The following is a 12661-nucleotide window of genomic DNA, read 5'->3' as shown; positions in this document are numbered from 1 at the left end:
ACTGAGGTCAGAATGTTCAAAACACAAGCAATCTGTCCCTTCCTGTGAACAAATGCTACCAATAGGAGAAACAGACAGGCCTGACATATGTCCGCTCTGCTGACTAGAATGGCCTGAGCTGGTCTGGCTGACTAGCCTGATGTTGCTTTCTTTCACCTTCCCATTCTCTCCAGATTCACAGGATTTAAAGCATAATTTCTATTTATTGGACCTCATAGTCAACAAATAAGAATAGATTTAGAAAATCTGTCAGTAACCTATCACTTAGAGCCCTTTCATTATTAGGGAAAGGAATTTTTGAAATCCTCACCAAATAAAAAACAGTAACATTAACCTTATTGTGCTGAAATAAAACTCTTACGATTATAAATGCTCTGAATGTCACTGTTATAACTTTTGTGTGCTTTTCTACTGCACTTAGAAAAACTAGTTTCAGATGACCAGTACACAGGGTGAGTTAGTATTTCATATAAGGAGAATCTGGGGCATGCCTTATTTTAGCAAACTGATACTAAATTCTCCAAATACTCTTAACAACAGGTCTAGTCCTCAGTCTAGCATCACTGATCAAGTCAGCATGTTACAAAAGGCAATCTTGTAGCTCTACCTGGACTAACACACAATCTCCAGGGATAGAGCCCAGAAATGTTTTTCTATGAGCTCCTGCTGAGTGTGTGTGTGTGTGTGTACTTATAATGTCTACTTAACTTATAACTTCTTTATGTGCCATAATGTCCTACTGTATTTTACCAGTTGTAACTCAGCATAAATCCTATTACAATCCTCAGTGACACACTTTTGCCTACTGGTTTTGTATGTAGCTATTCCATTATAGAGTCGTGCTTTGCTTTCAGTACAAAACTATTCACATACAAAATTCTCTTCTATCCAAAATGGTTCTTTTGTGTATTTCGTCCCTACTGTGTACCTTTTTTAAAAAAACAAACAAACAAACTATAACACTATATTTGCAACAGAATAAAGCAAAGATTACCTATTCCCATATAGCTGAAGAAAACTTATTTAATGGGCTTTCTGGTTTTGTGCCAGTACTGGGGCTTCAACTCAGGGCCACAAACTCTCACTCATCTTTTTCACTCAAGGATAACACTCTACCACTTGAGTCACAGCTCCTCTTCCAGCTTTTTGGTGGTTAAATAGAGATAATAGTCTCACAGACTTTTCTGCCCAGACTAGGGGCTGGCTTTGTACCATGATCCTCAGGTCTCCACCCCGAATAGTTAGGATTACAGCCTAAGCTACCAGCACCCCGTGCTTAGTTTTTCTTCTTTTAAGGATGTCTTTACATATTCCCCCCGCCCCTTGGTCTTAGATGAGTCTAAGAGTTAGAAAAATGTTACAGCTCAGAATTGCAAAAAAAAAAAAAAAACAAACAAAAAAACCTCCAAATGACTTTGAACATCAAAACTATCTTAGTCCAAGCAAGAAGGCAAAGAGGAGAAAGAATTCACAAAAGCCCAAATCTTTACACGTGAACCCTGTAGTTGCAGTTTGGGATACAACTGGCTGATGTTCCCAGATGCAGGAGCCAGGAGGAATACCTAAACTGTTGTAGGAATTTAGACAGATAACATTCCCAGTTAAGAGAATAAAACTAAAAAGGTCATCCCCCCACCCCATTAATGATTCAAGTAGGAGTCAAGTAGGCTTACCAGAATCAGGAGAATACAACACTGGCTTCCAGTATCAAGTTGTAGGTCCAGAAACATGCTTTTCTCACTAAAGAAAGACATCAAGGACTGACAGAGGTTTATTAATGGAAATCAAAGTGTACCCTCCAAATGGAAAGGGGGCAGGCTCATAGGAGCACTGCACTGGGAGTCCCAAGACCTCAGGCATTTACTGGAATCTGGACATGGGGACATTTGGTCCTGGAAATTAAAAACTGTGCCATCAACTCCTCCATGTCAAGTGGGGGAGTTCTGACCTTGGGTGCTCAGACTGCAGCTGGTATTTTTGTGGGCTGTGGGTCAGCAAGACCTGCTGTGTGTCATGAGTCATTCTATCAATAGCAGCAGGTCTGAACATGACTCCTCATCACTGCCCTAGCCATCAGGTTTCCTAACTGCCTGCCTATACCACACCCTAACAAGCATATCTGGAGCCGGGTGCCGGTGGCTCATGCCTGTAATCCTAGCTTCTCAGGAGGCTGAGAGCTGAGGATCGCAGTTCAAAGCCGGCCCAGGCAGGAAAAGTCTGTTATCTCCAATAAACCACCAGAAAACGGGAAGTGGCGCTGTGGCTCAAGTGGTAGAGCACTGCTCAAGTGGTAGAGCACTCGCCTTGAGATGAAGATCTGAGGGACAGATAAGAGATAAGAGTCTCACAGACTTTCCTGCCCGAACTGGCTTTGAACCGTGATCCTCAGATCTCAGCCTCCTGAGCAGCAAGGCTTACAGGTGTGAGACAGTGGCACCTGGCCCTGTTTCCATATTTTTAAATGACGGCCAGGCTGCTTGAAGTTGGCTGAAATGCTGCATGGCCCCAGGAAAGGCATGGCCCCTTAACCTCACTCCCTATGCCTAAATTTTAAATGGCTTCACTATTCTATTTTCATACATACAAACAACTTCTACCACAGACCATATTCATCCTAATTCACCCTCTTTGTTACCCCTCCCCACAGAGCCCAAGCTAAGCTCAGCGGTAACATGATCTCTTTATTTGGGGAAGGAAAAGAATGTTCAGAAGAGAAAAAAAGACTCATCTAAAAATGCCAAAGAAATTGTATTCTAAACAGATAAAATTGTTTGGGCTTCAAATCTCACATTCTTCCTACTTTTTCATTCTTTCCTATTTTTTTCTCTACTGCAAAGATAGAGCTCACTGATTCTGACATGCCCAGATAATAGGGGATTCCAAGATGTGGCTAAACAAAACCTTACCATAGCACTTACAAAGACTGTAAAAACCCACTGAAGTTTTACAACGCATTTAGTGAGAATAGATACCTTCTCCCTATTGGTTTGATCCTGTAAAAAAAGCAAGATCATGTATGTACATGGATGTATATATATTTGTGCAGAGAGGAAAAGTTTGTGTGTGTGTGTATGTATGTATATATGTATGTATGTATGTATATGTATGGCTATATATTTTCTAAATCCTTATTCCTAGTCTGCCATAGAAATTCACCACTTGAATATATTGGCTTGCTAAAAAATTTCCAAAAACATTTATACCATACAAATGATATTAAGGGCTTGGTAATTAAAATGTTCTTTTCTACACACACACACACTTTGATAGCTTAACTTTGCTAATCCCCTCAACTCCAAAGCATTAGAAAGATTGTGATTAACCATGTTAGTAACCAGTTATTGTTCTGTAACAAACCACCTCCTTAAATGCAGAGATTTAAATCAACAAACACTTGACTCTTATCCCAGCTGCTCAGGAGGCTAAGATCTGCAAGATTGGGATTCAAAGCCAGCAGAAAAGGGCTAGAGGCATGTTTCAAGTGATAGAGCACCATCTGAGCAAGCAAGCAAAGAAAGCTCAAGTCCCTATACCTCAAAAAAAATGTGTAAAACATATTAATATTTTCTTCATCTTATGAATTTTTTTTGATGGGACTGTGGCTTAAACTGAGTCTGAGTGTCCCTTAACCTTTTGTACTCTAATTCTGGCTTTTTGAGAGTTAATTGAAGAATCTAACATTCTTTTCTGCCAGGGCTGGCTTTGAACCGTGATCCTCAAATATCAGCTTCCTGAGTAGCTAGGATTACAGGAGCCACCTATGCCTGACTTCGGCATTTTTTTAAAATATATTCAGATTATGTGCTCAAGAATACAGTATACATGGCATGACAATTATCTCTCATTTGGCAGTAGTTGCCTGTCTCCTTGGTAATTACCTGTCTGGAAATGCTCTACAGAACTGGCTGTAAACATAAAATTCACTAAATTGAGGAAAGAATAAAGATAAATACAACCTTGGAACTATAAATAGAACATATAAATCAGAGGGATCTGCAATAGCAGGCCTGCCACAACTCATAGTTGGTTGTGAACAACTCTCCAGCTCTGAATCTCAGTTTAATACCATGAATTAATCAGCTGTTTTATCATAGAAAGACATAATAAAATCATATTTTTATTTTATAATAGTATGATTGAACAAGAGACATATCTATGACTTTTTCACGCTACAATTTTCAAATCTACTATGTGTCAATGACATTTGAAAGTACACAGTAAATCTGCTTGTGAAATTCACAAAAGATTCCCAGATTAAGTTATCTACTAAAATAGGTACTGAAAAAAGAAATCATTACTCAGAGTCACTAGAAAATGGTTTAAGACATGCCATGTGGAAAGTCACTTTGTACAAAGTCAGGTATTTCGAGTAAAAGTAGCCTTGGGAGCAAACAGCCCATAATCTCATCTCAACTACAACAAGGAATTCCTCTTTACCAGTCAAAGAAAAGCTACACCTGACCATTATCAAACATAACAAATTGTCATAGTATCTAAATTATGCTAGGGAAAAAAAAGGTATGTTTGTACTCATCCTTTCCAAATGTTCCAAACGGCTTTTGGAGGACTAGCTTGTTAATGTGTTTTTATGTGTTTATTTCTAACAAGTATCAATAAAAATTGTTAAAATGAGTATCGTTCACAAACATGTCCAATGATTTTAAAAGCTGAGGAACAAATGGCCACTGACAGGTAAGAAAATTGGATTTTTTTTTTTTTACTAGGACTTGAATTCAGGGCCTCGGGCTTGCTGGGTTTGCTTACTTGGCTGCTGCTCTGCCACTAGAATCATGCCTCCAATCCTGCTTTTACTTAGTTAACTGGAGATAGAGTCTCATAGACTTTTCTGCCCAGGCTGGCTTTGAACAATGATCCTTGAGATCTCAGCCTCCGGAGTTGTTAAGATTACAGGTGTGAGTCACTGCATCTTGCTAGAGTTAACTCTCACACCAATGGGAAAATACATTCTTAAAATTAACAAGAAACCCGTGGCTCACGCCTGTAATCCTGGATACTCAGGAGGCTGAGATCTGAGGCTTGGGTTCAAAGCCAGCAGGCAGAAAAGGCCTTGATACTCTCCAGTAAACCACTCAGAAAACCAGAAGTGGTGCTGTGGCTCAAGTGGTAGAGCACTAACCTTGAACTGAAGAGCTGAGGCCCAGAGTTCAAGCCCCATGACCGACCCAAAAAAACAAAACAAAACAAGATTTTACCTCCAGAGAATAAAAACATTTGCTGGTATATGCTTAGAGTGTTAAATTGATAAAACTGGGACATCTAACATCAGAAAAGAATTGTCACATGTCTTTTGTAATCTTTATTACAGATCCCAACTTTTTCAACCATGAATAAAATTTGTTGACTCCTAATATATTAGATGTAATAAATTTTCCATCAAGACGTTGCTTTCTATGTTACTGAAACAGGTTTGGTTAGTTCACACTGTTTGGAAGGAAGGGGAATAGGGTCTTGTTATGCAGCCCAGGCTGGCCTTGAACTTGCTATGTATCCAGGAGTATATCCTGCCTTACCTTCCCTGAAGTGGGATTACAGTGTAACCCACAAGAGCTGGCTGTATGTATGTTTTATGAAGCCAAGACCTTCTGTATACCCTGGAACAGAGTTTAGTATTTAGTAAACATTAAGTAATCATTTGGTGATTGACCTTAACTATGAGAGAGCCAGAAGGAATATGTGTATAGATATACTTTTTATCTTTTATGCTTTTAATCTTCACAACAGAGTATGAAGGTATTATCCCCATTTTACAAAAAAAGGAACTTGAAGTTAAATTCCTGAGGTGATTTTCCCAAGGTAATATAATAAACAGGTTCAAATCACAGGTCTGATTCCAGAATCCAGGTTTCTAATACTTGATCTTGATTTTTTTATTGACCTTGGTATTATCCATTGATGTCACCCTAAATATGGATTAAATTGCTATTCAACCATCAATTCTCTAGCATTTCTGACTTTCTTGTGTGTGATCTGTGTCTTGCTGCATTCTTCCCTGTGGCTCAGGTTTAAGGGTTCATGAAAAAGAAACTTTTATTAAAAATGTGATTTTGCACATAAAATTGTGCACAGGGGATGCAAGTGTGATTGATCATACCTGTAACCCAAGCCCTAAGAAGACTGAGTAAGGATTTCAAGTTCAAAGCCAGTTCAGGTGCTATGTAATGAGACCCTGTCTCATAAACAAACAAAAAAGTTCAAGCCCCACGACCAACCCCCCCCCCAAAAAAAAAGAACTTTTGCAATTTCAAACAATGCCCTAAAAGCATTAATGCATTTTTACTTTAAAAGAGAAAAATAGTTTTCTTTGAACTAATAAAGCAACAACAAAAATGTTATCCAAATAAAACATAAGATGTATTTTCTTTACAAGTTAATTCATGTAGGACTCAATGACAAAGCATTTGCCTAGCATGCATGAGACCCTGAGTTTGATCCCCAGCACTGCAAAGAGAGAAATAAAGAGGGAGTGAGGAAGAAGAGAGAAATGGAAAGAAATACATTGCAGTTGTTCAGAACTTTGTAAAATAATAAAAATGGAGTATAATATTAAAGAGGAATAGCTAACAAAATGCTGACAATGAGGACATAAAATATTTAGGTATTATTTTCTACCTTCAAATTTTGAACGAGAACATTTTTTCACCAATATGCGACTGATTTAAGTTTTAAAATAAAAGCCATAAGGAAGAAAGCAACTAAGTATATTTTAATTCACAAATAACAGCTTATCAGTTCAACATCACAAATAGTAAACAGGAGAATGATACTGTACTTAAAAGCATTATTTCCTAAAAACTTCAAGATATATTAAAGCCATTAAAATGCCTACATAAAAATTAATGCATAAACAACATTAAAACATTTTCAAAAGAACCACAAATATACCTTTGCAACTTAACCTTAGCGCCATTTTCTCATTACTCATTCTGTTAATGAAATTCTGGACATTCACTACTGCCTTCCTCCAAAATCAAGTGAAATGAAATGCTCCACCCTGGGCTGAGTTCAGAACATTACTTACTCAAGGCTCTCCTGCCCTCCAGTGGTATCTTCCTTAATATTTTCACTGCAACATTCGCGACTGTCAAGAGGAGACACACTGCTTCTACACACACATTCTGAAAGTATGCTGCACTGTACTGTAGCATCTATCTTTCTTCCCAGTGCGGGTTTCCTCTCTGTTTGCACCCCAGCATCACACCTTGGAACCTGAACAATGCAGTTATTATTGGAGGGGGTCTGCTCTATGTATGTGGAATTGCACTGAGACTGTGGACATTCATCTGTATTATTTTTCAGTGATACTTCATGAGAACTCTCATTCTGTGTGTGAACTTCAGCATTATCTTTAACAATCTGATCACCCATACATTTTCCCATCCTTTCTGGGTAAAAACTTTTAACTGTTTCTGCAGTCTTCGGGGATATCTTATTTGAATCTTCAATTTGCTGTGATAGTTGACCTTCATCTTCAGATAGCTAAAAGCAATTAAATAATTTAATTACTGTGTAATTTTTTTATATCATTCATCAGTTCACGATATAGGATACATATATAGGATACAAATACACATCAAATAATCTTCAAATATCTCCTAGCAGGTTACAGATTTTAAAATACCAATAAAAAGCCAGGCAGCAAGGTGACTCAAATACATACTCCTACTTGAGAGGTGGATATAGGGGAATCCTAGATCAAAACTAGTCTGAGCAAAAAGAAGTTCATAAACTTCATGTCGACCAATGGCTGGGTGTGAGGGTACATAATCCCAGGAAGGCAGCATGGTTGAGCATGCGCGCACATGCTCAAGGAAGAAGACTGCACTGCAGGCATCATCATATAGGTGAATATACAGCTACAAGCCGAGGGAACATTGCAAAGAGCAACTGGGAGGTATTTTGAGATCATAACTAGGTTTAGACCTGGTTTAGACCTGGGAGCCAGGGAAGGCTTTTTGAATAATGACATATTTACAATGATACCTTAAAAAGTTAAACAAAAATAAGGATGAGGAAGCAGGCTGTATCAAGCCTACTGAAAAAAAGAGACTGACAAACTGAAGAAAGAAATGTTAGAATGTGGAGAGCAAAAGAATACTAGATGTTAGCCAGGAGCCACACTACACAGGACCAGCAGTCACTACAAGGAGTTCAGATATGAAGCCAAATAAGAACCCATTGAATAGTTGGAAATATGTACAGGAATGTCACAACTCAATTTATGTTCACAAAAAGTCAGGGTTTTTTTATCTGAAGAATAAACGGGACTAAGAGTGAAAACAGACCTCTTAGGAAACAAAAACAATAGTTCAAGAACACAATGGGGTAAGTCAAAGGTTGAGAGGACCAGATTCATCTATGATTTACTCTGGAGGTAGAGTATAAGTGGTTAAAGTGATGGAATGAATGTGGTTGAGGAAATGAGATAAGACAAAAGAAGAAATACCAACTCTTCTGATATGACCACTTGGTAACTATCTACCGATACATCAGAAAAACTGACCTGGGGAGAAAGGCAAGGGGTGTTTAGTGTAAGTTATCAAAAGATGAAGATTTTGTGAATTCTAATAATATATGTTTCAGTAAGAAACTGAACATCTAGCCGGGCGCTGGTGGCTCACGTCTATAATCCTAGCTGCTCAGGAGGCTGAGATCTGAGGATTGTAGTTCAAAGCCAGCCCTGGCAGGAAAGTCCATGAGACTCTTATCTCCAATAAACCACTAGAAAACCAGATGTGGCGCTGTGGCTTAAGTGGTAGAGCACTCGCCTTGAGCTGAAGAGCTCAAAGACAGTGCCCAAGCCCAGAGTTCAAGCCCCACGACTGACAAAAGAAGAAAAAAGAAATTGAACATCTAGGATTGGGGCTAAAGCCATAAAGTTGGGAATATATACTGAGACAGTATGTAAAATTATTGGAGTAGATAACATCATTAAAGCTTTAAAGCACAGATTAACAGAAGAGGGTTCTGCATAAACCCTAGACATTACAACATTGTTATAAGAAGAAGGTAGAGGAAATGATGGCAAAGGCATAAACTAGCATTTATGGGGATAGGAAAGAAACCAACATTGTTGTATTTATTACCACAGACCATAAAACATGTTTGTAGTGCTAGAATTGAACCCACGACTTCACACACACTCACACTCTACCATTGAACTATTAATCCCACAAAAATATTTTAATGAAATCAAATAATAACCCAGGTGTAGTGGTAAGCATCTATAATTATAACTATGTGGGGCCAGAGACAGAACAATCATAGTTTGAGGTCAGCCTGGGCAAAAGTGAGAGTACAGCTGAAAAACCAAGTAAAGGCACAAGGATGGGGGCATGGAGTGTGGCCTAGGTAGTAAAGTGGTTGTGTATAAAAAAAGAGTTAGGCTCTGAATCCAATTCTCAGTACTGAAAACTTAAGGAAGGAAGAAAAGAGGGAGGGAGAAAGAGGGGGAAATAGAAGGAAGAAGGGACTTCTACACAAATTAACAGTCTTTATGATATAAACACTGAAAAGTATCCACTAAACTGGGCAACACAGAAGTCTCGGGTGTCCAGCCTGGCACCAGTGGCTTGTGCTTGTAATCCTACCTACCCAGAAGCCTGAAATTTGGGGGTCACAGTTCAAAGTTAACCCAGGCAGAAAAGCCTGTGCAACTCTTATTTCCAATTAACCAGCAAAAAGCCCCAAGTGGAGCCCTGGTTTAAGTGGCAGAATACCAGCTGTGAGTAAAAATGACAAGCAACAGCATGAAGCCAGTACTGGTACCATGCACACAAGCACACACACACACACAAAGTCTCTGGTATCCTTACCAAGAGTGGTTTTTATGGCAAATTAGAAGTATAAATAAAAGGAATGATGAAGAAGAGGGAAAAGGAGAATTCCTTCCATTTAGGTATGTGATTTATGAGAAATGTCCTACCCAATTATTTATATTTGTCTTTACTATTACCTAGTTTTCATTTTATAAGTACTGAGACTATATCTTAATGTATATTTTGATTCCAATTATTTTAGGTTCTTTAAAATGTCATAATCTATATATAATATATATCCATATACGTGTTTATATTTATATATTATAAATTGTATGTTTAAGCCGGGCACTAGTGGCTCATGCCTATAATCCTAGTTACTCAGGAGGCTGAGATCTGAGGATCACAGATCAAAGCCAGCCCAGGCAGGTAAGTCTGTGAGACTCTTATCTCCAATAAAACACTCAGAAAACCAGAAGTGCACTATGGCTCAAATGGTAGAGTGCTAGCCTTGAGCTGAAGTGCTGAGGGACAGCACCCAGGCCCAGAGTTCAAGCCCTATGACCAATAAAAAAAAAAAAATTGTATGTTTATGCCCACAGTATCTACACTTGTTTATGTTGATTAAAAAAACTTTTGTAAATAATGTTTAATGTAAATTTATAAAAAATATTTTTATAAATGTGAATGAATAATGCTCAGACATGTTTATTTTGTATTCCTTTTACATTTTAAACTATTTCTTACATTTTCTGCAACCTTTTACATATTTAATCTATTTTTTTATTTTGACCATTTGAGTCAACAATTTTTCTTAGTGATAAAGGAAACTAGGATAAAAGCAAAGAATTCTAAATTAACATAGGATATATTGGTAAGTAAATAAGCATAACATACCATATCTGAACTAGAACTGAAAGAACTCTCTGTTGGTCTTGGAGAATAACTGGCAGACAGACTGCTCTGTGAAGAATCAAGACCTGAAAAATAAAGTTTTAATTCACAAAGATTAAGTATACCCTACAAAATATATGCAGGCGGAAGATACTGCTCACAATATAAACTTAATAACATAACAAATAGTACTTTAAAATGTGCCAAAGTTAGTTAAAAAATTTGGATACATGGCACCTTGCATTTCTAACAGCATCTATAGTTTATTTTTCCCTTAAAATACAGGTATATAAGGAAAGGAAGAAGAAAAGGTAAAATTGAATTAAATTTTCCAATATGTGAACTACTTTTGTGAGCAAAAATGTGTCAACCTATGGAAGGAAGCATAAACCAAGCTTATCAAGTCCCAAGGAATCACATATTATTGCTAATTGGGAAATAGAACATCACTGGGAAGCCAAAACTGCATTCAAAGTACCCAGTACTACATTCTTTCATTTTTTGCTATGTTACATCCTAATTGAAAACAAAGTTTAAAAGTGAGCCTGGGAAGTAGGTCGAGAATCTCTACTTCCCTCCACACTAATAACTACAACTACTGTCTTCCTTGTTTGTGATGAAAATGGATTTCCAGCAGAAAAGCACGAGACAACGGAATGCAGCACCACCACCTATATCAAATGATTTGTCCACAAAGGTTTTTAGGTATCTTAACAGATTAGATAACCTGAAGAACCATACTTGGCTAAGAATATTGCCAGATATATAAACTTTTTGTCTATTAAAGGAAATAAATAATGAAAAAAGTACTTAGATATGAAGTATTTGCTACATACAAGCAAGAAAATTCAAGAATCAGAAGCAATATATAACAAATAGAGATATTTAGATATAGATGTGTAAAAATATAACTACAATCCAACTTCCCAAAACAAACATGGGCAGCTGGGTATGATAGAACACACCTGTAGCCTCAACACCAGGGAGGCTGAAGCAGGAGGATAAAGACAAGCCTGGGCTACTTAGTAAGAGCTTGTCACAAGAAACAAAACCAAGAATATATAGCCAAGAGACATAAAAGAAAAAAAAAGATAAATAAAAGGTATTTTAGAAATAAAACATGGATGGTTAATTATCAGAGAAATATCCCCTACAGTGGGATATCAGATTACAATGATAAAAGATTTAGAATTTAAAGTATGTGACTAAACTTACCAGGCTTATAAGAGGTTAAATAATTTTGGGTTATCCAGAAGAGGTAAAAATGTGTCTACCATATGAACCAATGATTCAGTTCCGAATACTTACCCTAGAGAAATTTTTTATCATGTTTGTCAGAACAAACATCAAGAATGACCAAAAAAGCTAAGAGCAATATATTCAAAACAATCTAAATACCCATTTCCAGAAGATGCGTAAATTGTGGCACTTTCACATGCAGAATGCTAAATAGCTGAGTACCAGTCAGAAAACAATGAAGTGTGTTAGATCCACAAATATTAAAGTAAATGAAACTCAACATATAATACTGTGTACATAAACTAAAGCTGCAAAAACATAGCTTCTTTAGGGTATTACAAATATGAAATCAAGCAACAATAAAGTGTATTCACGTCACATAAAACAGGTTCACATAACAGTTACCTCTAGGGGGCAGGAAAGGAAATGCAATTGAGGATATTTACAAAAACCACAACATTCACACAGAATTTCTTAAATTACAAGCTGATTATAAGAGGTTTTTTGTTTTGTTTTGTTTTTTGGTCAGCTGTGGGGGTTGAGCTCTGGGCCTGGGCACTGTCCCTGCGCTCTTCAGCTCAAGACTAGCGCTCTACCACTTGAGCCTCAGCGCCACTTCCAGTTTGCTCAGTGGTTTATTGGAGATGAGTCTCATGGACTTTCCTGCCCAGGCTGGCTTTGAACCACAATCCTCAGATCTCAGGCTCCTGAGTAGCTAGGATTACAGGAGTGAGCCACCAAGCCTGACAAGA

General features: G+C 37.6%; 1 protein-coding gene across 1 annotated transcript in view; it reads right to left on the bottom strand.

Moving 5' to 3' along the window:
- Nucleotides 1-6878: 6878 nt before the first annotated feature.
- Nucleotides 6879-12661, bottom strand: part of Redic1 (regulator of DNA class I crossover intermediates 1) — an 84487-nt gene continuing 78704 nt past the window's right edge. Inside the window, exons 12-13 of the mRNA XM_070038831.1 lie at nt 10674-10756; nt 6879-7497 (exon numbers count right to left, since the gene is read on the bottom strand). Of these exons, the coding sequence (XP_069894932.1) occupies nt 7036-7497; nt 10674-10756 (545 nt within the window). The 3' untranslated portion in view covers nt 6879-7035. The remainder of the gene's footprint in view (nt 7498-10673; nt 10757-12661) is intronic.

Source organism: Dipodomys merriami, unplaced genomic scaffold (assembly GCF_024711535.1).
Source record: "Dipodomys merriami isolate MVZ:Mamm:240054 unplaced genomic scaffold, mDipMer1.0.p SCAF_10, whole genome shotgun sequence".
NCBI classification, from domain to species: Eukaryota; Metazoa; Chordata; class Mammalia; order Rodentia; family Heteromyidae; genus Dipodomys; species Dipodomys merriami.
This window is presented reverse-complemented; position numbering and strand designations above follow the sequence as displayed.